The sequence below is a fragment of the Camarhynchus parvulus genome, unplaced genomic scaffold (assembly GCF_901933205.1).
Source record: "Camarhynchus parvulus unplaced genomic scaffold, STF_HiC, whole genome shotgun sequence".
NCBI lineage: Eukaryota > Metazoa > Chordata > Aves > Passeriformes > Thraupidae > Camarhynchus > Camarhynchus parvulus.
The window spans coordinates 77,232-89,383 of NW_022148248.1; the positions used below are offsets into that span (position 1 = coordinate 77,232).

Below are 12,152 nucleotides of genomic sequence, written 5' to 3' on the forward strand. Positions count from 1 at the left end.
CCCCCGCACGGAACCGAGCGCGTAAAACCAGAACGGACCGGTATGGACCAGTATGGACCAGTATGGACCAGTATGGACCAGTATGGACCAGTATGGACCGGTATGGACCAGTATGGACCAGGATAAACCAGTATGGACCAGTATAAACCAGTATGGACCAGGATAAACCAGTATGGACCAGTATGGAGCATTATAAACCAGTATGGACCAGTGGGGATAAGCACAAACCAGTTCAGACCAGTTCAAACCAGTCCAGAGTCTGGATCTGAGCATCCCAGTATGGACCAGTCCATCCCAGTTCCATCCCAGTTTGATCCGAGCTCCTCCCAATTTGTCCCAGTTTATCCCAGTCCGTCCCAGTCCCTCCCAGTTCGCTCCCAGTCCATCCCAGTTCAATCCCAGCACTCCCAGTCCATCCCAATCTCCTCCCAGTCCCTCCCAGTTTATCCCAGTCCCCCCCCCTGCCCTCTCAGCCAATGGGATCTCTCCGTTCCCAGCCCCGCCCCCCCGCGCACGCGCAGTTCACTCTCCGTCACTTCCGGGTTCCGATTTTTTTTTCCGGATTTTTTTTTTTTTTTTTTAATTAAAAACGCCCGCGGGGCCGCCCCTTCCCCCGCCCCGCCCCCAACCCCGCCCCTTCCCCCCACGCTGGGGGGGGTTCCCTTCCGCCCCTCCCCCACCCCGCCCCTCCCCCCGCGGCCCCCCCGGGAATAAAAATAGAAGCTCTGGGGTGGGGGAGGGGCGGGGGCAGCTGGGCGGGGAGGGGGGAGGGGCGTCTCCATGGCAACGGGGGAGGGGTCACAGTGACGGCGCCGCGGCAACGGGGGGGGCGGTGTCCATGGCAACCGGTGACGTCACAGGGATGACGTCACCGCGGCAATCGGCGATGTCACACGGCGCTGCCGCTATGACAACCGGTGATGTCATGGGGGCACCGATGACGTCACAGCGGTGACACCGCTGTCATGATTTGTGACATCATACGGTGATGCCGCCACGGTAACTGGTGACGTCACGGCACTGACGTTACCGTGGCAAGCAGTGACGTCACAGGGTCACCAATGATGTCACAGTGCCAACAGATGACGTCATAGGGCGAGGCTGCCATGGCAACCGGTGACGTCATCAGGTGACGTCACCAAGTGGATATGCGACGTCACAGGGCTACCGATGACGTCACAGTCATTACGCAACCATGGCAACGAGTGACATCACCAGATGACATCACCATGGGAAGCAGTGACATCATGGGGCAATGTTGCCATGGCAACTCGTGACATCACAGGAAAACAAATGACGTCACAGTAATGACACCGCAGTTGTGAGCAGTGACGTCACAGGGCGATGCCATCATGTTGATTGATGACATCATAGGGTCATCAGTGACGTCACATGGGACTACATCGCCATGGCAACCGGTGACATCACAAGAGGACATCACCACGGCAACCAGTGACGTCATAGGATTGAGTCACCATGGAAACCAGCGATGTCGTAAGGTCACCAATGACGTCATAGCGGCGACATCACCACAACAAGCAGTGATGTCACAGGGGGCGGAGACTCAGCGCCACATGATGACGTCATCAACACCCCTCCCCCATCTCCATGGCGTCGCTCAGGGGTCAAAGGTCACGGCCATTTTTATGGGGGGGGGAGTGGGGGAGGGGAGGTCCCCGGGGTGGGGGAGGGGCAGCGGTTGGGGTGGGGGGACCCCGGGGTGGGGGAGGGGAGGGGGGGAGGGGCCGGGCCGCCCCTCCCCCCACGTTTGGCACAAATTTCTCCGTCCAAGAAAGCGGCAAAAAAACCAAAAAAACCCAAAAAATAAAAAAATAGGGAAAAAAATCGGGGGGTGGGGGAGGGGCGGGGCTGGGACCCCCCCCCCGGGGTTTGGCCTCGTTCTGGCTCAGCCAATCAGGATCATGCAGCTTTTTTTGGGGGGGGGGGGGCTCCAAATCCCCTCCCCCCACCATGGGCCGGCCCCTCCCCCACCCCATTTTTGGGGCTCCCCGCGGTTTTTTTGGGGGGGGGGGAGGGGCAGGGGATGGGGGAGGGGCCGAACCCCCCCCCCGTAATTCCGGCTGGGGTGGGGGAGGGGCGGATTCCCATGCGGGTTCTTTTATTTTTGGGGGGTTGGGGAGGGGTCCCCAGGGTGGGGGAGGGGGGGTGTCCCCAGGGTGGGGGAGGGGTCCCCATGCGGCTCAGCCCCCCCACGGGGTGGGGGGAGGGGCGGGAACGGGGGGTGGGTGGGGGGAGGGGCTCCCCCATTTTCGGGTTTTTTTTTCCCCCCCATGTTTTGATGGGTGGGTGGGGGGCGGGGCGGATGGGGGAGGGGCGCCGACCGGTCCTTTCCGGGGTGGGGGAAGGGCTCCCCCATTTTTGGGGTGGTTTCCCCTCTCTATTTTTTCGGGGTGGGGGATGGGCGGGTGGGGGAGGGGTTTTACCCCCCCTCCTTGTTTTCAGTCCATTCCAGGCGGGGCTCAGGAGCGTTGGGGGCGGGGCGGGAGCGGGGGGCGGGGCTGCCTCGCCCCTCCCCCCCTATACGCGCGTGGTGGAGTGGGGGTGGGGCAGCGCGCTGTTGTGGCCGGGCGGGGGGAAGGGCGCCCCGAAGGGGGGCAGGGCCGGGAGCCCCCCCGGCACCAGGGTGATGGTGGTGGGGGGAGGGGGCAGCAGCGAGGGGGGAGGGGCGGCGGCGCTGCCGGACGAGGAGGAGGCGGGGGGATGGGCGGGGTGGGGGAGGGGCACGTCCTCGGGCGCCCTGCGCAGCGCCAGCGTGTAATCGGGGGGGCCCGAGGGGGGCACCTCGGGGGGCTCCCCAGCCCCACCCCCATCATCATGCCCACCCCTCCCCCCACGGCCGGCAGCTTCAGCTGCAGCTGCACCAGCTCCTCCTCGGCCCCGCCCCCGTGGTGCCCCGCCCCCAGCAGGTCATTGGTCGCCACCACGCGGCCCGAGGAGGGCGCGGCCGCCGTGGGCGGGCTCAGCCGCCGAGGCCCCACCCCCAGCCCCGCCCCCCGCAGCCCCTCCCCCCCCGCCACGCCGGGGCGCTTGTCCCGCTTGTAGTAGAGCGCGGCGAAGGCCAGGATGTTGAGGAAGAGGAGGGACGCGCCCACGGCCACGGTGACGCTCAGCTCCGTGGAGTAGTCCCGCGAGTCCCCGGGGAAGGGCGCGAAGCGGCGCCGCCCGTCGCCGTCGCCGTCGCCGTCGTCCTCGTCCTCGTCGTCGCCGCCGAAGCCGCCGGCGCACGGGCGCGGTGGGCGCCGGGCGGCGTGGGCGGCGGCGGCGCGCGGCGGGCGTCAGCGCCCGCGCGTGGTGGTGGAGGAGGGCGGCAGCGCGTGCAGGTTGTGCAGGTGCGGCACCAGCTCCAGCCAGAAGGCCACCTTGTTGGCGCGGTAGTGGTCGCGCACGCGCGGCTTGAGGCCGATGTGCAGGTAGCGCTTGTCCTTGCCGTCGAAGCGCGTCCACACGACCTCCTCGAAGCGGTTGGGCTTGGTGTGGATGAACTTGGTGTCCTGCGGCACCGGCTGGTTCGGGTCGCTGCGGGCAGAGGACGCGGGGTGGTGACGGGGCAGCGGAGTGAGATATAGCGTGTGACCGACTGATCGATGAGTGACCGAGGGAGCGTCAGTGACCGACTGATCGATGAGTGACCGAGGGAACGGTCAGTGACCGACTGATCGATGAGTGACGAGGGGCGAGTGACGATTGATCAATAGTGACGGGAGCGGTGACACGATGAGGACGACTGATGTGTGACGGGGACGTGGCCGTTGATAAGGTCGATGATCAATGAGTGACGACGATCGATGAGTGACCGAGGGAGCGGTCAGTGACCGACTGATCGATGAGTGACCGACGACGATGAGGACGAAGACATGATATGAGACGCTGAGTGCGAGAGGCGGTGACACGAAATGAGTGACCGAGACAATGAGTGACATTGATATGGTGACAGATGATGAGGACGAGGGGGACATGGAGGACGGGGGCGGGGACCGAGCGGTGAGTGACGGTGAGTGACCGAAGAGGTGAGAGGTGACGGATGGACGGAAGTGACAATTGATCAATGAGTGATCGCGGCAGCGGCCAGTGAGTGACCAAGGGAGCGATGGTGACCGATTGATCAATGAGTGACCGACTGATTGATGAGTGACCGACTGATCAATGAGTGACCGATTGATCGATGAGTGACCGATTGATCAATGAGTGACCGAGGGAGCGGTCAGTGACCGACTGATCATGAGTGACCGACTGATCCATGTGTGACCGACTGATCGATGAGTGACCAATTGATCAATGAGTGACCGATTGATCAATGAGTGACCAATTGATCAATGAGTGACCAATTGATCAATGAGTGACCGATTGATCAATGAGTGACCAATTGATCAATGAGTGAAATTGATAATGAGTGCGATACAGGTGATATATGGTATTATGTGACATTATAATGGTGAAATTGATCAATGAGTGACCGACTGATCCATGAGTGACCGACTGATCGATGAGTGACCAATTGATCAATGAGTGACCGCGGCAGCGGCCAGTGAGTGACCGATTGGGCAGTGAGTGACCGACTGATCGATGAGTGACCGAGGGAGCGATGAGTGACCGATTGATCAATGAGTGACCAATTGGTCAATGAGTGACCGGTTGATCAGCCACCCAACTGACCACCCAACTGAACAACTGACCAATGACTGACCAACTGACCAACCAAAAACTGACCAATCACCCAACCGACCACTTAACCACCCAACTCTTCATCCAACTGACCACTCACCCAACCAACCATTCAACCGCCCGACTGACCCAACCCTTGACCAGCCAATGACCCAACCCTTGACCAGCCAATGACCCAACCCTTGACCAGCCAATGACCCAACCCCTGACCAGCCATTGACCCAACCCTTGACCAGCCATTGACCCAACCCCTGACCAGCCAATGACCCAACCCCTGACCAACCAATGACCCAACCACTGACCAGCCAATGACCCAACCCTTGACCAGCCATTGACCCAACCCTTGACCAACCAATGACCCAACCACTGACCAACGGTTGACCCAACCCTTGCCCCACCCCTCCCCCCCACCCCCACCCCCACCCACCCCGTCTTGGCGAAGTTGGTCCAGTAGGTCATCACCACGGCGCTGAGCATGACGTCGTTCTTGGAGAAGTTGCACGGGAAGAGGTCGGTGGCGCCCACCATGGGCACCCCGAACACGTAGGGGATCTCGTCGACGTGCGCCGCGTCCGCCCACTCGGGCCGCGCGTCCGTCTGGCAGTGGTGGTAGAAGGTGTAGAAGTACACGGGCGACTGGTACTCGGCGTGCAGCTTGGCCGTGGCCACCGCCGGCGCCACCCACTGGTGGTCGGTGAAGAGCGCCAGCAGCGTCTTCCTCCTCATCTCGCCGTTGTCGCGGTCCGCCCAGTCCGTGTACATGAACTTGATGGTCTCCCTCAGGATGTCCTTGCCCTCGGGGTACCCGTACAGGTTGTCCACGAAGTTGGACACCGTGAAGTCGAAGTAGGAGGCCGAGATGCCGTCCTCGCTCTCCAGCGAGTCCTCCACGAACTTCAAGCCCTCGCCCTGGTTGACGCCGATGAGGATGTCGTAGTTGAGGAACTCGCCCTGCTGCATCAGGATCTCGGGGTCGTCGGGCACCACGTCGCCGTCCACCACCGGCCCGAAGGCCACGTGGTAGCGGGCGGGCTGCACGTCCTGGTCCACCAGGGCGCGGAAAGGCTGCCGGCGCAGGCACTCGACGGCGGCGCCGGTGTCGGCGCGCTCGCAGCCCACCTTGGCCGCCAGCAGGCGCGTGTACTTGAGGGGCTGGTAGTTCACCGACCAGCTGGCGATGGCCGTGCCGCTCTGCGCGATGGCCTTCTGGAACAGGCCTGGCCGAGGGGGGACACGGTCAGTGGGGTCAGTGGGGCCGTGGGGTGGGGTTCCACCAGGGTTTGGGGTCATTGGGATGTGGGGATTGGAGTCATGGTCATGTTTGGGATGGTCTCACCAGGGTTTGGGGTCATTGTGGTTGGGCCTTCTGGAACAGGCGAGGCCAAGGGGGGACACGGTCAGTGGGGTCTCACCAGGGTTTGGGGTCATGATGGATGTGGGGATTCAGGACTGGGGTCATTTGGGACGTGGGCATGGAGTTCCACCAGGGTTTGGGGTCATGGGACGTGTTTGGGATGGTCTACACCAGGGTTTGGGGTCATTGGGATGGGGTTCCACCAGGATTTGGAGTCATCAGGGATGTGGGGACGGGGTTCCACCAGGGTTTGGGGTCACTGGGGTCGCAGGGATTGGATTTGTCCTTGATGTGTCCCCGATATGAATTTTGGGGCCATTTCCGGCACTTTCGGTTCCTTCCGAGTGGTGAGAGAGGACGAGGAGGAAGCCCCGGGGTGATTTTTGGGGCAATTTCCCTCAGTTTCGGTACCTTCCGAGTGGTGAGAGAGGATGAGGAGGCTGACGCAGGCGGCGCCGGCGCCGGAGCCGAAGATGGTGATGCGCTGGGGGTCGCCCCCAAAGTGCCCGACGTTCTCGTGGAGCCACCGCAGCGCCTGGATCTGGTCCAGGAGCCCGTAATTGCCCTTGGCCGCCTGGTCCCCCGTGCTCAGGAACCCTGGGGACACCGGGGGGACATTGGGGACATCGTGGGGACATCGTGGGGACATCGTGGGGACATCGTAGGGACATCGTGGGGACAGTGTGCGGACAGTGTGGGGACATCATGGGGACATTGTGGGGACATCGTGGGGACATCATGGAGACATCGTGGGGACATCGTGGGGACATCGTGGGGACATCGTGGGGACAGTGTGGGGACATCGTGGGGACATCGTGGGGACATTGTGGGGACAGTGTGGGGACAGTGTGGGGACAGTGTGGGGACACCATGGGGACATCACCAGGGACGTTGGGGACATTGTGGGGACACTGGGGACATTGGGGACATCATGGGGACATCGTGGGGACATCACCAGGGGCACTGGGGGCATTGCCAGGGACACTGGGGACACCACCAGGGATGTTGGGGACACCATGGAGACATCATGGGGACATCATGGGGACACCACCAGGGATGTTGGGGACACCATGGAGACATCATGGGGACATCATGGGGACACCACCAGGGATGTTGGGGACACCGCTGAGACATTGAGGACACCGAGGGGACACTGGGGACACCGCCAGGGAAACGTGGGGACACGGCCAGGACACAGCGGGGACACCGGGGACAGGGCCAGGACACCACAAGGATATTGGGGACACAGCCAGGACACTGGGGGGACGTTGGGGACACGGCCAGGACATGGCAGGGACATGGCCAGGACACACAATGTCCCTCCAATGTCCCCACTGTCCCCAGTCCCCCCCAATGTCCCCAATGTCCCCACTGTCCCCAATGTCCCCACTGTCCCCAATGTCCCCAATGTCCCCAATCCCCCAATCCCCCCAATGTCCCCAATGTCCCCAATGTCCCCAATGTCCCCAATGTCCCCAGTGTCCCCAGTGTCCCCAGTGTCCCCAATGTCCCCAATGTCCCCAATGTCCCCAATCCCCCCAATGTCCCCAATGTCCCCAATGTCCCCACTGTCACCAATGTCCCCAATGTCCCCAATCCCCCCAATGTCCCCAATGTCCCTCACCCAGCACGCCCAGCCGGTAGTTCATGGTGACAACGATGACGTTGCCGTGTCCCCAATGTCCCCAATCCCCCCAATGTCCCCAATCCCCCCAATGTCCCCAGTGTCCCCAGTGTCCCCAATGTCCCCAGTGTCCCCAATGTCCCCAATCCCCCCAATGTCCCCAGTGTCCCCACTGTCCCCAATGTCCCCACTGTCCCCAATGTCCCCAATGTCCCTCACCCAGCACGCCCAGCCGGTAGTTCATGGTGACAACGATGACGTTGCCGTACGCCGCCAGCACGCTGCCGTCGAACATGTTGCCCGTGCCCTCCATGTAGGAGCAGCCGTGCAGGAACAGCATCACCGGCTTCTTGCCGCTGTCACGGATGTCTGGGGACACCAAGGGACATTGGGGACACTGAGGGGACACTGGGGACATTGGGGACATCGGGGACATCAGGGACACTGAGGGGACATTGGGGACATCGGGACATCCGGGACATCAGGGACACTGAGGGGACATTGGGGACATCGGGGACATCGGGGGCATTGGGGACATTGAGGGGACAGGGCAGGGACACCCTGGGGACACCCTGGGGTCACTTGGGGCCACTTTGGGGTAATTTTGGGTGATTTTGGGGTCAGCTGGGGACACTTTGGGTCATTTGGGGTCGCTTTGGGTCAATTTGGGGTCATCGTGGGTCGTTTAGGGTCATTTCGGGGTCACTTTGGGGTTATTTTGGGCCATTTGGGGTCACTTTGGGGTTCGGGTCCCTTTAGGGTCACTTGGGGTCATTTTGGGGTCACTTTGGGGACACTTTGGGTCACTTTGGGTCAATTTGGGGTCATCGTGGGTCGTTTAGGGTCATTTCGGGGTCACTTTGGGGTAATTTTGGGCCATTTGGGGTCACTTTGGGGTTTGGGTCCCTTTGGGGTCACTTGGGGTCATTTTGGGTCAAGTTGGGGTTAATTTGGAGTCAATTTGGGGTCGATTTGGGGTCAGGGGTCACTTTGGGGACATTTTGGGTCACTTTAGGTCCCTTTGCGGTCACTTTGGGGTCATTTTGGGTCACTTTGGGGACACTTTGGGTCATTTTGGGGTCATTTTGGGTCATTTTTGGAACATTTTGGGATCACTTTAGGGTAATTTTGGGTAATTTTGGGGATTTTCCCCTTTTTTGGGGCGGTTTCCATGGCAACGTCCCCCCCCTTGGGGACAATGAGCAAAGGGGGGGGAGGGGAGGGGGGGAGGGGCATCCAAAAAACCACAAAACCCCAAAAACCACCAAAACACCAAAAAAAAAACCAACAACAAAAAAACCAAAAAACCAAAAATCTGCCCCAAACCCCCCCCCGCGAAGAAGCCAAAAAAACAAAAAAAACCACAAAAAAAGAGAAAAAAAAGAAAAAGAACAAAAAAACCACAATAAAACAAAAAAAGAAAAAAAAAAAAAAAAGAAAAGAACCAAAACCCCCCCCAGAAAAAATCCACAAAGAACCAAAAAAAGGCACAAAAAAAAAAGAAAAATTTTAAAAATTCCCCCCCCCCACGGGAGAGAATTTGGGGGGTGGGGGAGGGGAAAGGGGGGGGGGAAGGGAAGAAAAAACACCCAAAAACACCCAAAAAACCCAAAAAAAGCAAAAAAAAAAAAAAAAAGAGCAAAGGTGGGGGGAGAAAGAAGCAGAAAAATAATGCAAAAGACCCAAAAACGGCAGAATTTGCCCCAAAACATGCAGAAAATACCTGAGTCCGGGGGGGGGCCGCCGGCCGCGCCGTCCTCGCGCTTTTTGCCGAGCAAACCTGGACCGGGGGGAGAGAAAAGGAAAAAAAATTTGGGGCAAAAAGGAGCGAAAATGGGGGCAGGGGCGGGGGGGGGAAGAACAAAAAAATGTAAAATTAAAAAATTTAAAAAAAAATTGGGGGGGAGGAGGGGAAAAATTTCCACCCCCCCCCAAGAAAAGAGGAGTTGGAACGTTCCAGAAACCCCCCCAGAAAAATGAGGGGAGGGGAAAATGGGGGGAAAAAGCCCAAAATTGGGGAAAATGGGAAAAATCGGAAATGGGGGGAAAAATCCCAAAATTGGGGAAAATGGGAAATGGGGGAAAATGGGAAAAATGGGGAAAAGGGCCCAAAAATGGAGAAAATGGCCCAAAAATGGGGCTGGGGGGGGGGGGGGGGGGGGGGGGATGGACACTGGGTGGACATTGGGATGGACAATGAGTGGACAATGAGTGGACATAGGGACGGACATTGAGTGGACATTGGGATGGACAATGAGTGGACACTGGGATGGACATTGGGATGGACAGAGGATGGACACTGGGATGGACACTGAGTGGACACTGAGTGGACAATGAGTGGACATTGAGTGGACATTGAGTGGACATTGGGATGGACACTGAGTGGACAATGAGTGGACAATGAGTGGACACTGAGTGGACCCCAAGCAGGGGGCGGGGTCATGGGATGTGGGCGGGGCTGGGGAGGGGCTGCCCCGCCCCCTTTTTGCCCAAATCTGCCATTTTCTCCCCAAACCCCAATTTCACAATTTTCCCGCCCGGATTTTCCCTTTTCCCGCCCTTTTCCCCCAGTTGGGGGCGTGGCCAGACCAGGCCACGCCCCTCCCCCATTTTCCCGCCCTTTTTTGCCCAATTTCCCTGGATTTTGCCCCATTTCCCGATTTCTCCATTTTCAGCCCAAATTTGCCCTTAAATTTCCCCAAATTTCTTTTTTTTCTCTCCATTTCAGGGACCGACACTTGGGGGCGGAGCCGCCCCTCCCCCTCCCTTGGCCCCGCCCCCTTTCCCTCAATTTCTGCCATTTTTTCCCTCAATTTCCCCATTTTGCTCCAATTTTCTCATTTCTTGCCCCATTCCTGCCCTCACCTGGGCGGGGCTGGCCACGCCCCTCCCACGTTGACCACGCCCATCAAACCTGGCCACGCCCACCTGTCTGTTCCTCCAATGGGGTGCAGCGCTGCGGTAGAGCCCCTCCCCTAACCTGGCCACGCCCCTCTCACCCGGCCACGCCCATCTCACCTGGCCACGCCCACCTCACCTGGCCACGCCTCATTTCCATAGCCACGCCCACTCCTGACATTCCCCGCCCTCCCTCACCTGTCCCCAGGTGTGTCCCTGCCCCTCACCTGTCCCCAGGTGTCCCCAGCTCTACCCCACACAGCCCCAGGTGTCCCCAGGTGTCCCCAGGTGTGCCCAGGTGTGCCCCAGGTGTGTCCCATCCATCTCCAGGTGTACCCCATGTACCCCAGGTGTGTCCCAGGTGTGTCACAGGTGTGTCCCAGGTACATTACCATCCTTGGTGGGCACGTAGAGGTCCAGGTAGAGGCAGTGCTCGCCCTGTATCACCCCGCACTCACACCCAGCTGTACCCCAGGTGTGCCCCAGGTGTGCCCCAGGTGTATCCCATCCATCTCCAGGTGTACCCCATGTACCCCAGGTGTATCACACATATCTCAGGTGTACCCCAGGTGTGTCACAGGTGTGTCACAGGTGTGTCACAGGTGTGTCACAGGTGTGTCACACCTGTCTCAGGTGCACATTACCGTCCTCGGTGGGCACGTAGAGGTTCAGGTAGAGGCGGTCCTCGCTCTGCACTGCCCCGCACTCACACCCAGCTGTACCCCATGTACCCCAGGTGTATCTCAGGTGTGCCCCAGGTGTGCCCCAGGTGTGCCCCAGGTGTACCCCAGGTGTACCCCATGTACCCCAGGTGTGTCTCAGGTGTATCTCAGGTGTGTCACAGGTGTGTCCCAGGTACATTACCGTCCTCGGTGGGCACGTAGAAGTTCAGGTAGAGGCAGTGCTCGCTCTGCACTGCCCCGCACTCACACCCAGCTGTACCCCATGTACCCCAGGTGTGTCTCAGGTGTGTCCCAGGTGTGCCCCAGGTGTGTCACACCTGTCTCAGGTGCACATTACCGTCCTCGGTGGGCACGTAGAGGTTCAGGTAGAGGCAGTCCTCGCTCTGCGCCGCCACGTAGGCGCCGGCCGCCTCCAGGTTGTCGCTGAGCCACAGCGGCAGCATCAGCGGCGGGGGCCCGGCGCGCAGGTTCTGCGGGCACGCGGGCGCGAACGCGGTGGCGTCGCGGACCCCGCCCCAGGCCGCGGGGGCCTCGGGGCCGCCCGCGGCGCGGGCCGAGGGCGGGGCCGCGTAGGGCACGCCCAGGAACGCCTGCACCGGGCCCAGCAGCTCGTTGCTGAGGTCGCGGCGCGCGCCCCGCAGCCGCCCGTACTGCGTGGGCACCACCGGGAAGCGCGGGTCGGGGGGCGGGTCCGGGCGGGGCCGGGGGCGGGGCCGGGGGCGGGGCCGAGGGCGCGGCCGGGCTCGGGGGCGGGGCCGCCCAAAGGGCCAAGGCCAAGGCCAGGGCGAGGGGGGAGGGGCGGGCATGGTGGGGGGGGGGAGGGGGGGGGGGAGGGGGAGGGGCGGGGGGGTTATGGGGAGGGGGGGGGGAGGGTGGTGGTGGTGGGGGGGCTGTGGGGTGGGGGGTGGGG

General features: G+C 60.9%; 1 protein-coding gene across 1 annotated transcript; it reads right to left on the minus strand.

The window, feature by feature from the left end:
• Positions 1 to 2,813: 2,813 nt before the first annotated feature.
• LOC115916369 (neuroligin-2-like) lies at positions 2,814 to 11,946 on the minus strand. The gene is given in 7 exon segments (XM_030970072.1): positions 2,814 to 3,305; positions 3,308 to 3,537; positions 5,111 to 5,900; positions 6,449 to 6,634; positions 7,881 to 8,030; positions 9,385 to 9,441; positions 11,580 to 11,946. Coding segments are annotated over 7 exon segments (1,896 nt in total). The 5' UTR covers positions 11,686 to 11,946; the 3' UTR covers positions 2,814 to 2,928.
• Between the last annotated feature and the right edge of the window lie 206 nt (positions 11,947 to 12,152).